At 41.1% G+C, this 19,058-nt stretch overlaps 1 protein-coding gene across 1 annotated transcript in view; it reads left to right on the top strand.

The window, feature by feature from the left end:
- Positions 1-228: 228 nt before the first annotated feature.
- The window catches only part of LOC121870485, a 131,505-nt gene continuing 112,675 nt past the window's right edge, over positions 229-19,058 (top strand). The window contains exon 1 of the mRNA XM_042372318.1: positions 229-2,291. Within this exon, the coding sequence (XP_042228252.1) occupies positions 1,985-2,291 (307 nt within the window). The 5' untranslated portion in view covers positions 229-1,984. The remainder of the gene's footprint in view (positions 2,292-19,058) is intronic.

Below are 19,058 nucleotides of genomic sequence, written 5' to 3'. Positions count from 1 at the left end.
TTGCCTCTACAGCCTCTAGGACCGAGGGAATATTGGTGTTCTGGCTCCTAAGAACAACTAATGTTTACTCCATTGTCCTTCGAGGATCAAAGTAATATGGTATGCCTATTCTTTTCAGGACCGAAGTAGTGGTAATTTTTTCTCCAATTTTATTTTTATAGAAATTTGGTAGTGATTTAATTTTCTTCAGGACCAACTTGACATTTGTTTCTTGTCATTTTCAGGACCGAGGTAGAGATGGCCTCTGCCTCCCTCCCTGGCCACTAGAGGTCCTCCCACGTCACTAAGGCTACGTCACACCCACGTCACTACTAGTGTTATAGCCAATGATACCGAGGCTACGTAATGTTATTGCGAATGTTATAACAAAAATCTAAAAACTCTTGCATGAGTCACACTTATTTGTGGAAAACTAAAGCCAGGTTACACAATGATAAATAAATCAGAAGCAGAATTATCACTGATTCGTGTCATGCATTCAGAATCTTCAGTGATCTACCGACGACTCTCCAAATTCATGATCGTCATCTAAGAAAAACTCACATAATTCTACCAGTAAAAGAGTTTGGATATTTCGTCATTACTCGTGCGTCACGAGCTTTACATTTCTCCCGTGTGTGTCGTTATTACTGGAGGTTTTCTCGACTATACTAGGAGGGCGATATAGAGGTCAGAGATCAACAGAAAATGTAATTCATGTGTGCGAGGTTCAGCCACTTGTGTATGAGTGAGTTATCTGGAATCCAAAAGCTATAAATAACAGGAATTCAAAGGTTATAAACTTGAAATACAAGCCTGAAATTTCCACTTGTAATAGAAGACGTAAAAGTTTGAGAAGAGACAGAAAATGAATTTAATCGCAATATTCACATTTAGGTAACAACGAATAATACAAGTGAGGAGTGCAAATATCACATGAATCTTATATAAACGACCCACACCTGTACCTACTCGGGGTACTTTTATATACTCATAAAAAGATTGAAACAGTGACGTAAATACAAAAAAATTATGCGCAGGGAATCATAGAAAATCTATTGTTATTGAGAAACGATACAAGACCTGTGCACTGACCAGAGGGAAGTACTGTCTCATTGACCAGAGGAAAGTACTGCCACACTGACCAGAGGGAAGTATTGCCACATTGACCAGAGGGGGAAGTACTGTCACACTGGCCAGAGAGAGGTACTACCACACTGACCAGAGGGAAGTACTGCCACATTGACCAGAGAGGGAAGTATTGCTCCACTGACCAGAGAGGGGTACTGCCCCACTGATCAGAGGGTACTGCCACACTGACCAGAGTGAGGTACTGCCACACTGACCAAACAGTGATACTACCACACATACCAGAGGGAAGTAATGCCACACTGACTATAGGGAAGTACTGTCACACTGACCAGAGCGAAGTACTGCCACACTGACCAGAGGAAAGTACTGCCACGGACATAACATGAAGCTAGTAAATCAAGAAGTGTGTCAACATATAAACCTGTGAAAAAAAAAACAATCGCGAATGTTGTCTTTATAAGCGAAAAGAACATTTAGGGTTAAGGGTTAAAGATAGTTGTGAAGGTAGCAGGTAGGCGAGAGAGAGAGGCTGGCTGCTATAAGGTGTACTTTCCTTAACACCAGATCAAGAGTGTGCGAGTGTATATTCATGAAGTTAAATTCCGGGACAGCTTCACTTAACAACCGGAGACTGGTGACTTGAACATTGAAAAATAACCAAAAATAAATTATGTGTTGCGATATTTATCTTGGTACTAACATAAATATATACAGACTTTATAGAAACTAAAAAAAGTAATTTGTACAGCCAACTAAAGCTCTCTGTCGAGTTCTATGAGACGGGTAATTAAACGCTGCATAAAATATCACAGAAAACAATGAAAAACGAAAAGTTGATTTTTTAAAGAGTAAACGCGTAGAAAGGAGGAAGTAAGTGTAAGGATTATAACAATTAACATTACCATTACCACTTATGTTAAAATTAAGTAAATGGTTGGAGAGAGACTGGAAGGCAGTGACTACCAGTACAAAGAAAATAATACATAAACAGAGAAAGTTTTTAAAGTGTGTAAATCTTCAAAGAACATCAGAGGAAAGAGAGAAAGACGACAGAGGAAACACCCAAAGAGCAGCTCGAGGAGGAGTCAAGCAGGGAGGCGGTGGGAGGAAGACCACTAAGAGGGCCAGCTCGTATAGCCCGAGGTTGTGCTCCAGTATGGCAGGTCCTCAAGGGATTACGGCGGCGTGTGGCCTCCTGCTGGCGTTGCTACTACTCTCAGGTAAGTGCTGCACTAACACTGGCAGGTCATCATGGTGCCTCACAACAAGGTGCTGGTGCGGGGTGCTGATACTTCTCCCCCAGCGGCCAGACAGGGTTATAAGGTAGTCTTATCAAACCTAACCTAACCTAACCAAACCTAGCAAACCTAACCAAACCTAGCAAACCTAACCAAACCTAACCTAACCAAACCTAGCCTAACCTAACCAAACCTAACCAAACCTAATCTAACCAAACCTAATCTAACCTAACCTAACCCACTCGAAGTTACCTTAAGCTAACTAAATCCAAAATAAACATAAACTATAAATATATACAGTGAATTTTGTCGTCTGTTTTATACTGGTGATAGAATCTGTTCCTTACACCTACAAACTCTACAGGTCGCCAGTGTTTGTGACAAAAAGTTGTTTTATGTTTAGGATTACAAAATGATGCAGTGTACATCAGTGACACAACACTCCAGAGGTGAGGAAAGTGTGGGGGGAAAAGATAAATAAAACACGTGTATAATAAGAGTCAGGTAGGTAGGGGTTGTTAGTAAAGGTGAGTGAATGACGGCAGGTATATTCATCAATATCATCACAATTAAAGCCAATGGGGGTAATTTCTCCAATATCAATACTTCAGGAATATGTGAAATTTATTCCCTAACTCATCAAAACAATATAGACAAACTGAAACAGAAATTAATCATATATGAAATTTCTCTCTCTCTCTCTCTCTCTCTCTCTCTCTCTCTCTCTCTCTCTCTCAAACAAAAACAATTCAACACTAAACGACCAAAACGATACACCAACTATAATGTCACTCCAGGCACTAAGTTATCATCTCTTACGTAATGAATAGTGACAGTGCCAGGAACAGAGCCACAGGGGAGGTAGAGTATAACGTGGCAGCAGTAAGCCGGATAAGAAGGATAGGAGGGACGGTATACGGTGTTTGTAGAGTTAAACATTAATGTCGAGAGACCCTTTGTGTAGAGTGATTCTATAGTGCCCTTTGTGTAGAGTCATTCTATAGTGCCCTTTCTGTGTACTGTTCTCTCAGTAATACACCTTTTGCATAGTGTTTATTTTACAGTGCACCTTTTGTCCATATTCCGTACAGTAACAGGGTAATATAACAGTAACTTGAACATTAACTCCAGCTTATGTTAATTCTCTTTCCTCCCTCCCTTAACATTTCTACAGTAGTTACACCTAAACTTGATTTCTTTTCTCTATTTAACATTTCATTCTCGATAATTTTACGTACATTATATTTCAATTTTTTTACAAACTGTTTAATTCCTCATCATCTCCCTTTTAATTTTCTAGTTTCTTTCACCTGCCATTTCCACTTATTCTTTCTTCTTCTGTGTCCACATTCACTCCCTTCTAATACAAAGTTCATTTATCTTTGAAACTCTGTGTTAGTCTATCTTCCAATTATTCATTTTCTCATTTTTACCATTTTTATAATTTTTTCTCACTATTTTTTACAATCTTCTTTCTGTATACACATATTCTTCCCTGCATCCATCACCCTTCACATAGAGTTAACATACATACAACAGCCAGCCTCTTCCCTCAATACATTTTCCCGTTTTCTTTGTCTCTTATACACTACCCACATATCTTAACTACACGAGAGAGAGAGAGAGAGAGAGAGAGAGAGGCGGTGTCAAATTTTCCTAAGACTCGGAAGCAAAATTACGTACATTTTATTGCCCCCCATCAGAGAGAGAGAGAGAGAGAGAGAGAGAGAGAGAGAGAGAGAAATCATGGTGAATAACAAAGGATGTAGCAATCAATGGTTTATGGTAGGTTAGTTACTTAATGATAATGTAGCGATCATGGTAGGTAGTAATTTAAAAATAGTATGGGAATCATGGTAGCTGGTAAAATCATGGTATTATGGATCATGGTAGATCGTATGGGTCATGTTGGCTAGTAAATTCATGATAGTATGGAATCATGGTGTACGTCGCATGGGTCATGGTAGGTGGTAAAATCATGGTAGTATGGATAATGGTAGGTAGTATGAATCATAGTAACCTGTAAAATCATGGTAGCTGGGGAAAAATCATGGTAGTATAGGGTCATGATAGCTGGTTGTTATCATGGTTGTTTACAGTCAGTTTCGCCTTTGTTTACAAGATAGGAAATTTTACAGCTATCATCCATTACACGCTTTGTTTGATGAGAACTGATATATGTGTGAAAATTTACGATTAAATCCTATCATGTAATTTATGGCTGGTAGTACAAATTATGAATAGAATTGTTACAAAAATAAACACTACACACACACACACACACATACATACATACATACATACATACATACATACACAAACTGGTTATTTTACAAGTTAATGACACATGAAAAAGCTAATTAGTTTGTTAATATATATGTACACGTATATTCGAGCCGGCGACACACACACACACACACACACACACACACACACACACACACACACACACACACACACACACACACACACACACACACTAAAAACATCAATAAGCTGCCAGGTTGCGGAAAGAGGTTAAAAAGAGGCTGAACGAGTTACTGAGAGGATAATAAGTTACTGTAGAGGATAACGAGTTACTGTTACTGTAGAGATAACGAGTTACTGTAGAGGATAATGAGTTACTGTAGAGGATAACGAGTTACTGTAGAGGATAACGAGTTACTGTAGAGGATAACGAGTTACTGTAGAGGATAACTAGTTATTGTAGAGGATAACGAGTTACTGTAGAGGATAACGAGCTACTGTAGAGGATAACGAGTTACTGTAGAGGATAACAAGTTACTGTAGAGGATAACAAGTTACTGTAGAGGATAACGAGTTACTGTAGAGGATAACGAGTTACTGTAGAGGATAACGAGTTACTGTAGAGGATAACGAGCTACTGTAGAGGATAACGAGTTACTGTAGAGGATAACGAGTTACTGTAGAGGATAACGAGTTACTGTAGAGGATAACGAGTTATTGTAGAGGAAGAAATTAATAAACGAATAAATACAGGGAGAAATGGCAATAATTGAGAGAAATGATCAGTAAATATATAACAAACTGAAGGAAAATGGAGCAACTCTTAATAAATGAAGTAATAAAGGGGAGGACAAGTTAATAAAAACTAATTGTAAAAGAGGGAAGAGATAAAGAACAAGAGAGAGTGAAGCAAAAGTTGATAATATTAGTTAATTTTTCAGTAAAATTACAAAAAAAAATCACAATACAGTTAAAAATCACTAAATTAGATAAAAATACAAATTAACTAAAGTGAGTTAAAATTAAAGCCAGGATTAATATAAAAGTTAAAATTACAGTCGAAAAAAATTAACATCACTTCTACGGATTAAGAGTTAAAATTACAGCGAAAATTAACAACCAAGTTAAAATTGAACGTAAAAAATAATTAAAATCAAAATTAACATCGCTACAAAATTTTATCATGTGAGTAATAGAGGATGAAATGTGAAATAAAAATAATGTTAAAATGACAAGAAAAAAAATCATTGAATGAATTAATAACAAAAGGAAATACAAATAGATATGTGAACACGTAGGATTGGATAACATAGTGACGAGTAGTAAAAAAAAAATCTACCTTTTAACTTTATTCATTAACTTCGAATAAAGGGTAAAAGCGTATAGGCCTGAAAGAAAGGGTGAAAGTACATAGGCCTAAAGGAAAGAGTTAAAGTACATAGACCTAAATGAAGGTGTAAAAGCCTAATAGCATCAAAGTAGGGAAGAATGCTAAAAGAGAGAGAAGTTTTAAACATCAACAGATCAAGCCAAGAAGTGTAATTACACACACACACACACACACACACACTTCTTAAATATTTCTTATACAGCTTAAACACAAAGTTAATTCTATAGGTTAGGTTAGATTAGATTAGGTTAGGTTAGGTTAGGTTAGGTTAGGATTCACGACTCAGTTAAAATCCTATTAAGTTGAAGCTTCGGGGTCGGTGTATAACGAGACGGCTTCATTAAATTCGATCGAGTAATTCTTCTAATTAAAATATAAACGAATTAAACATTGGCGATAAATCAATAAACGATATAATACAGGACATTGTAATAAAAATAAGGTAATATAGAATAACAAGAGAGAATAAATAGGATAGTGGCAGATAAGGAAGGTGGAAGAGGAGGGCAGACGAGTAGGGAGACAGAACAGTAGGAAGATATACAGGCATGTGGCAGGTAGACGGGTAAGCAGATGGGTAGGCTACTGACAAACAAACAGATAGGGGGGGAGGGCGACAGGGAGAAACAAAGACAGGGAGGACGGTAGACAGAGGAAAAAAGACAGGGAGGAAGACAGACAGAGGAGAAAGACAGGGAGAAGAAAGACAGGGAGGAAGGCAGACAGAGGAGAAAGACAGGGAGAAGAAAGACAGGGAGGAAGGCAGACAAGCAGAGAGACAGGTAGGAAGACAGACAGGCAAAAAGACAGAGAGAAAGACATCCAAGCAGAAAGAAAGACAGGGAAAAAGAAAGTCAGGGAGGAAGACAGACAGGGAGAAAGACAGATAAGGAGGAAGACAGACAGGGAGGCACCACCACCACCACAACAGGAGAGCGGTGTGGTCATGATTGTACAACAACTGCCAAGTGCCGGCTGGTCCACCAACAGGAGGATATGACTCGTTAGTGTGTCGTATTGTCCACTGCTTTGCCCCCACGCCACGCCCCCTCTCACCCACGCCTACCTCCCACCCACGCCTCCGCTCCCCCACACTAGTGGCATGTGTCCGTAGAGAATATCACAGCCAGTGTCCCTGTAAACTGTAGAAACTATCACAGCCAGTGGCATGTGTCCGTAGAGAACCTCACAGCCAGTGGTATGTGTCCGTAGAGAACCTCACAGCCAGTGGCACGTGTCCGTAGAGAACATCACAATCAGTGTCCGGATGTCCGTAGAAACCATCACAGCCAATGGCATGTGTCCGTGAGCAGTGTCGCCCCATCCTCGCTGCTCTTCACTCCAATAAACCACACACAAAAAAATACATATTTTTCGAACAATTTTTTTTCCTGAAATTCCGTGACAATATGAAATGCCTCTACTGACCCGGACTGTTATTGAATATCTGTATGTACAGTGGTACATGTATAGTGCAGGATCTTCCTGTACGGCAGATGACCTCTATTGGTGGTAATGATGTTAATAATAATAATAATAATAATAATAATAATAATAATAATAATGACTATAACAATAATAATAATAATAACAATGACGACTATAACAATAATAACTCAAATTATCCAAAATAATAATAATATCAACAAGAAGTGTTTTAGTTGGCCAGCAGAATCAGTGTACACAAAGAAAAAAAAAAAAACTAACACAAACATTATTATTTATTGATTCAAGATTTGACCCTCGGAACCTTGACACTTTACCCAACACCCAAGAAATTCCGCAGTTTCTTAAGTGGTGTGGCGTGTCGTGATCTCAAGGAGGTTGCGGTAGTATAAACATCTCTGGAGCGATTTTCACCATAAATTAGGCCAGCCATTATCACCATTCCCAGGGGGCGCTCTACACTATAAGTTATGTCACCATTATCTGAGGTGAATAGTGTGTAAATCATCGTCTAGTGAGTGAGACAAGAGTTAATGAAAGGGTAATTTAACATGCAGAGATCGGAAGAGGGTCATCTGTTGTTTTTTGGAGGGGGGTATCATCTTCTTCGTCTTCTTCTTCTTCTCGTTCACCTTCTTAATTTTCTTATTTTTCTTGTTCTTCTCCTCCTCCTCCTCTTCTTCTTGATTCTTCTTCACCTCGTCCTTCTCCCTCCTTCTCCCCCTCCTTCTCCCCCTCCTCCTCCTCTCCCCCTCCTCCTCCTGGTGATGGACGTGACCCCTTGACCCGTGTTTAAGTAGGTTCTGCCGTAATATATTCTCGGTAGTGATGTATGCAAGGCCAGAAATATAAAAGTTAAACGTAATTAAAAACTTGTTAACCTCCTCGTATTATGCAATGAACTTTTTTTTATTCTTTTTTCTTTTGTATTTTGGGTGATTTTTTTTCTCGCTTTTTTGTGTCATCTTTTATATTTGTGTTGTATTATTTATTATTTAATTTTCTCTCTTCACTCTTACTCTTCCTCTCCCTAACCCTTCCTCACCTTTATTCTTCCTTCCTTCCCTTCCCTCCGTTTTATCCTTATTCTTTCTCTCCCCCCCTCTCTCTCCTCATTTCCTTTCCTCCCCTCCTTCTCCCTTTCCTTCTCTTCCCCTCCTTCTCCCCTTCCTTCTCTTCCCCTCCTTCTCCCCTTCCTTCCCTCTGCCATCCTTCTCCTCCCCACTATTTCCCTCCCCCAACCTTCCCTCTCTGTTCCTTTCTTGAGATTCCTTTACTCATTCATAGACTCAAAACAAAAAGTGAGGTTTGTGTGTGTGTGTGTGTGTGTGTGTGTGTGTGTGTGTGTGTGTGTGTGTGTGTGTGTGTGTGTGTGTGTGTGTGTGTGTGTGTGTGTGTGTGTGTGTGTGTGTGTGTGTGTGTGTGTGAAAAGCTGACGTCACGACTAGGTGGCCAAAAATATCCTAGAGAAATCACATTTTAGGTGCGTGTAAACCGACGGACGAACTGATGTAAATATATCCCAACAAATGAGTGGACAAGACTAACAATATACACACATAACACGCATAAGAAAATAAACCAATAGACTGCACAAATACGTTATACAAAACCTTTTCCTAAATACTACCGGAGACTTTAAATATCACACACACACACACACACACACACACACACACAGTATATATAAATATCCCCCAGGACGAGCTAAACACTAGGATAATTTACATACCTTGGATAGTGGCACTCAAAGGCCCTCTTCCCTCAAGGGTCGTTGGCACGTCAGGTAATTAGGAGTGTCAGGTGATGAGGAGCAACACAGGTGTGGTGGAGGCGAAGTGGACGGTTCCCTCTGGTCATGGAGGAGGAGGAGGAGGAGGTGGAGGAAGACCTGAAAGAAGAAAAAGAAGATAATGATGATGGTGAACGCAAGGGATGGTGAAGTGGAGGAAATGGGTGAAGGGGAGGAAATGAGTGAGGGGGAAGAAAGGGGGTGAAGGGTGGAGAAGAAACGGATGAGAGGAAGGAAATAAGTGAGGGAAGGAGGAAATGAATGAGGGGTAGAGGGGAATTCTGTAAGGAAATGGGAAAGATGAACAGGAAACAGAGTAAAGATGAGGTGAAGAAGAGGGGTGAGAGCGAACACGTAATAAGTCCAGAAGAGGGAATGGGGTGAGAGGGAAGGGAAAGGAGTGAGAGGGAAGGAAATGGATGAGAGAGAAGGAACGGAGAGAGGGAAAGGAAAGGAAAAGGAGGGAAGGAAATGGGTGAGAGGGAAGGAAAGGGGTGAGAGGGAAGGAAAGGGATGAGAGAGAAGGACGGGGAGAGGGAAAGGAAAGGAAAAGGAGGGAAGGAAATGGGTGAGAGGGAAGGAAAGGGGTGAGAGGGAAGGAAAGGGATGAGAGAGAAGGACGGGGAGAGGGAAAGGAAAGGAAAAGGAGGGAAGGAAATGGGTGAGCGGGAAGGAAACAGAGCGGGGAATGAAAGGGATGAGAGGGAAGGAACTTATGAGTAGGACAAGAGGGCAATGTGGAAAAGGTAGGGAGAGGAGGAGGAGGAGGAGGAGAAGGAGGAGGAGGAGGAGGAGAGAGGTATGACAGGGAAGAAGGGTGGAGGAAAAGAATAAAGAAAGGATGGGAGGGAAGAGTGAGAGGAAGAATAGGGAGAAGGGAGAATATTGACAGATTTACCCTATGAGACATTTACTTCCTGTTCATCTCCTGTTATCCTTCCGCTATCTTCCAGTCTCCTTCTCCTCCTCCTACTTCTCCTCTTTTTTTATTCCCTTTACTCCTCCCTTTGTCCTGTTTTCTCCTTTCCTCTTTCTTCTTTTTTGTGTATTTTTCTCCCCCTCTTGCTCTACCTCTTGTTCTGTAGTTTTCTTTCCTCTTTCTTCTCCTCCTCCCCTCCTCTTCAGCTTCTAGTCTCTTGCTTTCATCTTCCTCTTCCTCCTTCTCCCCTCTTCCTCCCTTGCCCTGTATTTTACTCTCCTACTCCTCTTATTCCCTTTACTCTTGTCCCTTAGTTTCCTTTCCTCCTCCTCCTCCTCCTTCTCTTCATTCTCCTCTTCCCTCTTCTTTCCTCCACCCCTTCTTCCTTCTCACCCCCCCTACCCTCCTCTTTTTGCCCTTATCTTCTTCCTCCTTGCCATTACATTTGTGCAAACTCTGCCCTCTTTTCTCCCCTTACCTCCTCCTGCCTCCCCTTACCTCCCTCCTCGCCTCCCTCCTTACCACTCCTCCTCTCTACGGGCAGCTGGTGCTGCCTCACGCCACATTATCGTCAACTTAAAAGCAGCATCGTTCAACAGTATTGTCAGAACCACCACCATCATCACCACCACGGCGTTGTTGTTTGTTGTTGTTGTGTGCTCTCACCTCCTCCCCCCCTCTCCTTCCTCTTCTTTATCTATCTCTTTCCTCTCCCGTCCTTCAACACCCTCCCTCTTCCTCCTGCTTCACTTACCTCCCTCTTTCCTCCCTCCATTTACCTCACTTCCACCTCTCTTCCCTTCCTGTCTCTCTTCTTCCTTTTTCCCTACCTCCTTTCTATTTCTTACCTCACCTCACTCTCCCTCTCCCTCTCCAACTTCCCTCTCCTATCTCCCTCACCAACACTATAAGGGCCGCCGACTGCAGCTTTCACCACCAACATCATCAACATGGACTCTTATACAAACTTATACAGTCATACACACAATACTCATATACAAACAAAAAATTAAGGCAATACACTTTTTTTTTCTCTCTCTCATACACACATAATGAAACAATATACACTCTCTACTGCACATTATACTCTTGCCAGGCATTCATATAGCCACCCACCTGCTTACGTGCCCTCACACACACACAAATATACGTACACACAAAATAAAACCCGTTAAACACACACACACACACACACACACACACACACGGGTGGACACAGATGCCACAGTCAAATCCTGGCCCAAACTGCCACTTCAAAATGTTTTCAGCTGTTGGCGCTGTTGTTGTGGTCTGCGGAAATCTTGTACAGCACACAAACTCTCAACCACTTTTACAGTTGTGTTTTCACCCCCAGACAACTATCTCGACCTGTCCTCTCTCTCTCCTCCCTCCTCCTTCCACCTCCTGTCGATCTCACACGGTGAAACTATTAAATACCAAGTTTTAGATGGGTTTAGTGAGGCTAATCTTGGTAATGTGTGTGTGTGTGTGTGTGTGTGTGTGTGTGTGTGTGTGTGTGTGTGTGTGTGTGTGTGTGTGTGTGTGTGAATCCTTAAGAGGTGTAATAAAAAAAATATATTGAATGTTTGTTTTTGGTCGTGTTAACCTGGACTATTAATACTATTACTATTCTTGTTACTGGTATTACTACTACTATTACTTACTACTACTTTCGTTATTAACACTAATATACAGCTATTTTTACCAGAACTATGACTATGCCTCTTAACTTTTATACTGCCTACGTCGCTACTACCGGGCCGCTGAAACTACTGTGTGTACTACAGCAACGAGACTTAAAATAATATAGAGTTCTACCAATCAAATCCAGGCTAATCTTTCAACAAATCCTGTGTATCTCAAATCTCCCTCCTCTCCTACCTTCTTCATTTCACGTTTTTCCCTCCTTTCATTCTTTCCTCCCTTCCTCCCTCCTTCCACTTATTCCCCTTCCTTCTCCCTCCATCCCTCCATTTACTTCCTTACCTCCTCTATCTGTGTACATTTCACCTCTCCATCCGCTAACTCTTTCACACACACACACCTGACCACCAGAGCTACAGCCAATCAGCACCAATTCCTCCACCCCGTCCACCTGCCACCCTCCCCGTCCACCTGCCACCTCCACCCGTCCACCTGCCCCCCTCCACCCCGTCCATCTGCCACCTCCACTACCCTCTCTACCGTCTACTCCACTCCACCCTCCACCCTTAGCTCTCAGTATCAAGTGCAGAAGGGATCAAGTATTTTACACCCTCAGGCAGGCACCGAGACAGCTGGGTCACAGATTCACCTAAGTCACTGCTAATGGATCAAAGTCGAGGCTTCTGTTGGTGTTGGTAATGCTGTTGCTGTTTCATGAACCGCTGAGTGAAGCCTGCCAGGGTTCATTATGGGGTGTGTGTGTGTGTGTGTGTGTGTGTGTGTGTGTGTGTGTGTGTGTGTTGTGGTTGTATATAGTGAGGTGGAATAGTATTAACTAATAGCAAAAATACAATAACCCAAATACCAAAAAATAGGATGACACACACACACACACACACACACACACACACACACACACACACACACACACACACACACACACACACACACACACACACACACACACACACACACACACACACGTATATATGTAAATAAGCTCTCTCATATATCATACAGGGATATACATAATGGTATGATATTAGAAGCAATGACAAGGAAATATTTTTGTATATTTGTGACAATGAAAACGACATACAGAAGTGACGCAATGACTCAGTGACACATATAGGGAATATGCATGACAGTTTGAATGACACGTTTGGAAACAAGAATCATGATGCGGTGACACAAGACCTTATGACAGTAACACATGTACTTGTCAGTCATGATACGGTATCACATGATCCCATACGTAAGAGTGACACGTGTTTATGACAGTCAAGATACAGTGACAAATAACCCTAAGAGTCATGACATTGTGACACATGATCCTATGACACATAAGACAATAATGACACTTTGACATATACCCACCGACAGTCATGCCACAATAACTCATGACATCAAACAGTCATGCCACAACACATGACCTCAACCACAAGTCATGGCACCGTGACACATGACTCAATGAGAAGCACATAAATATCGGAGGGTTAGGAAGGGGTGGGGGGGTGGAGGCGTGTAGGAGGGGGAGGGGTGTCAGGTCATAGATATCGGACACCGAGCCTCTGACTGTCACCATCATTAGCTCCTTGCCTAATGCCAAAACCTATAATTTGGTCATATAGCCAAGGCGAGTCTCGCGGTAGTCAGATATCCGTAATGGGACGTTATATATCCTAGGGCCTCTGATACCGCTTAACCCCCTGGCTCACTTATTTATGGTGCCTAGAGGTGCCAAGTGATGCTCTCTCTCTATCTCTTTTTATCCCTCCCTGTTCCTATTCTTTCTCTCCTTCTTTCGCAATCTTTCCTTCTCACTTTTTCTTTCGATCTCTTTCTCTATCTCTCCTTGCTCTCACTTTTTCTCTCGCTCTTCTCTCTCTGCTTGTTCTCACTCTTTTTCTCGATCTCTTTATCTTTCTTTCCTTGTTCTCATTCCTTCTCTCTCTCAATCTCTCCTGGTTCACATCCTTTCTCTCACCTCTTCTTTGTCTCATTTTTATCACTCTCGCGCTCTCTCTCTCTCTCTCTTTCTCTCCATCTCTCCTTGTTCTCACCCTCTCTCTCGTTCTCTCTCATCTCCTTGTTCTCACCCTCTTTCTCGCTCTATCTCTCCTCTTTATTACTCTTTCTCTGTCTATGTTTTTCTGGTCATATCGTATTGGTTTGTGTTATTTATAGAGTCGGGGTGATAAGCGTCTCTCTCTCTCCATTACACATTTTTCTCTAATAACTTTCTCTAACTCTCTTTTAGTTTTACTCATTCTCTTTCACCCTCTCACATTTATGTCTGTCTGTCTGTCTGTCTGTCTGTCTGTCTCTTATCTAGTCAACAAATAAACACAAACCAACACAATAGATAAGAAAACAATACATTACAGGTGTCAAAGGTCAGCCAAACACAAGCAATTTAGACGAAAAACACACACACAAAAACTCACCTAAACAGACTCCTCTGATTGTCGTTTATCTCTGAACGGTAAATTATGGAATATTGTATATCAGGTAAACGATATTAATTTGCATTTTCCTTTACCTGAATACGATAGTGGAGGTAAGAAAATAAAATAATGAGGACCTCAGGTATTTAAAGGTATCTTGTGTGGTAAAGTGGTAATGCATTATAGAAAGGGAGTGAAGGATTTCTTGATGTGCATTGGAAATGTCAGCCTGTGTGTGTGTGTGTGTGCGTGTGTGTGTGTGTGTGTGTGTGTGTGTGTGTGTGTGTGTGTGTGTGTGTGTGTGTGTGTCTTTACATGAAGTACAAGTAATACACTACTGTTCACTAGAGAGTTTGGCACGCAAGAGAATGGACTCGCTTTTCACGGAGTACACTACCGGGTGCGCTTACCGAAGGAGGAACAGTCCTTCGGCGGAGGAGCCTCTTGGTGAGGGAGTGGGGAGGAACCTACCACCTGCTATAATTTGGGGAATAACACCTGTCCGGAAACCTTGTATGTATGTATGTATGTATGTATGTATGTGTGTATGCTACAACACATTAAGTTCACATCTATAAACATTACCAAACTCTCATATAACTGTTTTTCCTTAAGTGTTCTGTATGTATGAAACTTCACTTTTCAGCTTAGACTATTGTGTTGGGCTGAGTGTTGTACTGTGTGTGTGTGCGTGTGTTGAGTATTGTGTTGTGTGTAGTGTTGTATAGTGTGTATTGTGTATCACGGGGTGTATAGTGTGTATTATATTCTTTTGATACTTTCCCAGTGGATAAAAGCCTGCTGGACACTTTCCCAGCGGACAAGAGCCGGCTAGACACTTTTCAGGACAAGAGCCGGCTGGACACTTTTCCAGTGGACAAAAGCCGGCTGGACACTTTCTCAGTGGATAAAAGCAGGCTGGAAACTTTCTCAGTGTATAAAAGCCGGCTAGACACCTTCCCAGTGTCGACCGGACACTTTCTCCGAGAGAAATAATAAAGAGAAAGATTGAAAAGAAAGATATTGTACACTGGCTTTAGTTAAGATGTGTACAATTGATGTTGGTATCACCGGGAAGAGAAATACCTCAAGTGATATAAAATTGGTTTCATTTTAGTTTGTGTGTGTGTGTGTGTGTGTGTGTGTGTGTGTGTGTGTGTGTGTGTGTGTGTGTGTGTGTGTGTGTGTGTGTGTGTGTGTTCATGGTAGCCTATATTCCTCGACTGGTATAATAGGTTTAATTTTACAGAGATAATAACAGTAATCATCCTCTCTAGCGGCTGGGATCTTGTTCATAAAGGTATCCGATATTCCACTCCAATTTGTTTGAAGAAAATAATGAACTTTAGCCTTCAAGAATTTCTAAAGTTACTTAGTCATTGTCTATGTATGTATGTATGTATGTATGTATGTATGTGTATGTGGTTTCAGTCAGAATTGTACAGTTACTTCCGAACTCACCGGAAAGCGAAATTAATAAAACTTGAAGGATTGGCGTCACAAAACAGTGAGTGATGACAAAGCTGCAATATATAGACACTTTTACACGATGTAACGCGTCCTTAATGAAACTGACGCCGCCCTGCCAACTATTTTTTCCTGAATATATTGCCTTGTGAAGAATAAAAAGAACAGAAAAGGTTCAGTTGTACCTTAACAAATGAATAATGAATTAACGTCATTGATTTCTATTGTGTACGGTAATGTTACGATAATACATATGAAAAAAAAAAGGTAGATTACAGGAAAATAAAGAATAGGTAGAGAGTATTTTAACTATTGTGTTTCTCTGTCCTCCCGTTTGGGCTTGGATGGCAGCCATTAACATAAAGAGAGAGAGAGAGAGAGAGAGAGAGAGAGAGAGAGAGACCCACATCTACGTCATCTTCACCAACTACAGTAAATAAATCAATGTGTAACAACCTAGACTGAGTCAGATAGGTGACCTAATCTGACCCATTCCTGCCATGAGATTATTGAAAAAACTGAAGGATGGGAAAAATACGTGTATGAATTACTCCTACCATGAAAAAAAAAGAGACTATTGTTTCTCTTATTTTAACGTAGGATCAGAGAGTTTGTTGTTGTGATACAGGAGGATAGGATAGAAGCTCTGGGGATCAGTGTTAGCCATGTGGAGTTGTCTGTCATCAGTGGAGAGGCAAAAGAACGTAAGGTTTATAACTGGGAATAAATGTTACACGGAAGGGAGTACCGCAAGGTGAGGATATCCACATTTGAATGAACTACAGGACACAGAAGTTCAAGATTCAGGGGTTCTACAGTTATCCGGAATACAATAGAACTACAGTATACAGAGAGGTTCTAGATTCAGGGGTTCTACAGTTATCCGGAATACAATAGAACTACAGTATACAGAGAGGTTCTAGATTCAGGGGTTCTACAGTTATCCGGAATACAATAGAACTACAGTATACAGAGAGGTTCTAGATTCAGGGTTCTACAGTTATCCGGAGCATAAAAGGACTACCAGCACAAATAGGTTCTACATTCAGGGGTTCTACAGTTATCCGGAAGATAATAGAACTACAGTATACAGAGAGGTTCTAGATTCAGGGTTCTACAGTTATCCGGAAATATAATAGAACTACAGTATACAGAGAGGTTCTACATTTAGGGTTCTACAGTTATCCGGAAATATAATAAAACTACAGTATACAGAGAGGTTCTAGATTCAACGTTTCTACAGTTATCCGGAGCATAAGGACTACCAGCACAAATAGTTCTACATTCAAGGTTCTACAGTTATCCGGAATATAATAGAACTACAGTATACAGAGAGGTTCTAGATTCAACGTTTCTACAGTTATCCGGAGCATAAAAGGACTACCAGCACAAATAGGTTCTACATTCAGGGGTTCTACAGTTATCCGGAGCATAAAAGAACTACTACACAGAGAGATTCTAGATTCATGGGTTCTACAGTGAAGACCTACAGTACACCCTCCCACACACACTACAGTGGATCTGAAGTGCAGTAGGTACACTAAGACGAAGCAAGAGTCACTTCCTCACAAACTCAGGAGAAAAAATTGATCCGATATATCGCCGTCAGTAAAGGAGGTGAAGCTCGAATCATTGGGAAAAGGTCACAGAAAAAAGTTACCTAACCTAACCTCATCTGTATGTATGTATGTATGTATGTATGGATGAAAGGATGGACGGATGGATGGATGGACGGATGGATGGATGTATTGTTACGGAAACTGAGCAATCAAGAAGGCAAATGTCTTAAGTCACTTTACTTTAATGGTTACGTTTATTTTAATCTCAAAATTTAAGTAGTTTATTTACCTGTGTGTGTCTAGGGGCTTTATGGTTGAAATAATTTAGTTATAATACCTTGTAACTCAGGCCCAATTACGTAACAAGTGACAAACTGTTTGTATTGTAAACTTACTAGTGACTTTTACTGTAGGTTTAGTTATACACCATTACTGGGCTTAATTGAATAGTAGACACCACACTCATGGTTGACAGGACATTACCCAACACAGTGTAAGTAATAGATAATGGAAAATATGCAAGTGATTTTAAATACAATATTTATCCTAAACAAACACAAAACACATATATACAAGGGCGAAAAATAATATACTCAGCTGTACTAACACACGTTATACTAGAGGGCCAGTAGAGTCCTCGTGTACAGGTTAGTGCCGGAACAGTAGATCACTCCACGACAGAGAAACAGGGAGAGACAAGTAGCCGCTGGTGGTGGTGAGAGCTGAACTGACTCAGCCTGGGTGCCCAGAAAAGACATCTCCTGCCCCTCAAAAGCCGGCAAGGTTTTCCGCCAATCAGGAACCAACTCCTGTCTCTTTGTTTACTTCGTTGCCTTGTTGGTATAGAGTAGTTTGGGTGGTTGTGGAGGAAGCCGTGCAGGTAGAGGTGAATGTGTGGTTTATATACAGAGAAGTGTGACCCTTCTATGTTACAGTATGTATGTATGTATTTCCACAGAAGGTTTCCCTATCATTCAATTAGACACAAACAACTTCCTTCAGCACACACACACACACACACACACACACACACACATACACCCCATCAACACTCCCCAAATATTCATACAGACACCGGCATCCTCTCCTCCTCCACCATCAACTATTCAACTCCCCCTCCCTCCTCCCAATTCCACCATCAATTCCAGCAGCTTTCACAAATATCAGTAATGAGCGGACTGAAAGCTTTATCACCATAATTATTTCTGGCAGTTTCGGACCAAAATTCAATGGTTAATATTGTTAAAATTATATTATGTATATTTTATGTATAATTTTTAATGTTTCATCCGACATAATCGATTGGTGATGTAGGTGTTGTTTTTTTCCAGAGTGTATAATGGAATGTTGTGTAATGTTTAGGTTTGGTGTGTGTGTGTGTGTGAGAGAGAGAGAGAGAGAGAGAGAGAGAGAGAGAGAGAGAGAGAGAGAGAGAGAGAGAGAGAGAGAGAGAGAGAGAGAGAGAGATCATTAAATAAAAGAAACACAGACGGGTAGACAGACAAACAGACCATCAGACAGACACGATCAGGCGGGCAGGGGGGATAGACACCAACAGACACGAGCAGCAGGCAAGCAGGCAGGCAGGCAGGCAGGCAGGCAGGCAGGCAAACAGACAAAGCCACTGTCAAGTACTCGGTCACAGGTTAGTAAAACATGGACTGGATATTCCATCGACCACGACACGTAACATGACTCGTGTAAACATTTGGCTAGGACTAAATCCGATTTACAAAGACTATCTGCTTACACTGGGTCGAGTCCCTATGAACGTTCGGTGCTGTTTAATGAAGAATGAGACTATTGGATTCACTGAACTGATTTATGAAAGGAATTTT

The sequence above is a fragment of the Homarus americanus genome, unplaced genomic scaffold (assembly GCF_018991925.1).
Source record: "Homarus americanus isolate GMGI-L3 unplaced genomic scaffold, GMGI_Hamer_2.0 scaffold32550, whole genome shotgun sequence".
In the NCBI taxonomy this organism is placed as follows: Eukaryota; Metazoa; Arthropoda; class Malacostraca; order Decapoda; family Nephropidae; genus Homarus; species Homarus americanus.
This window is presented reverse-complemented; position numbering and strand designations above follow the sequence as displayed.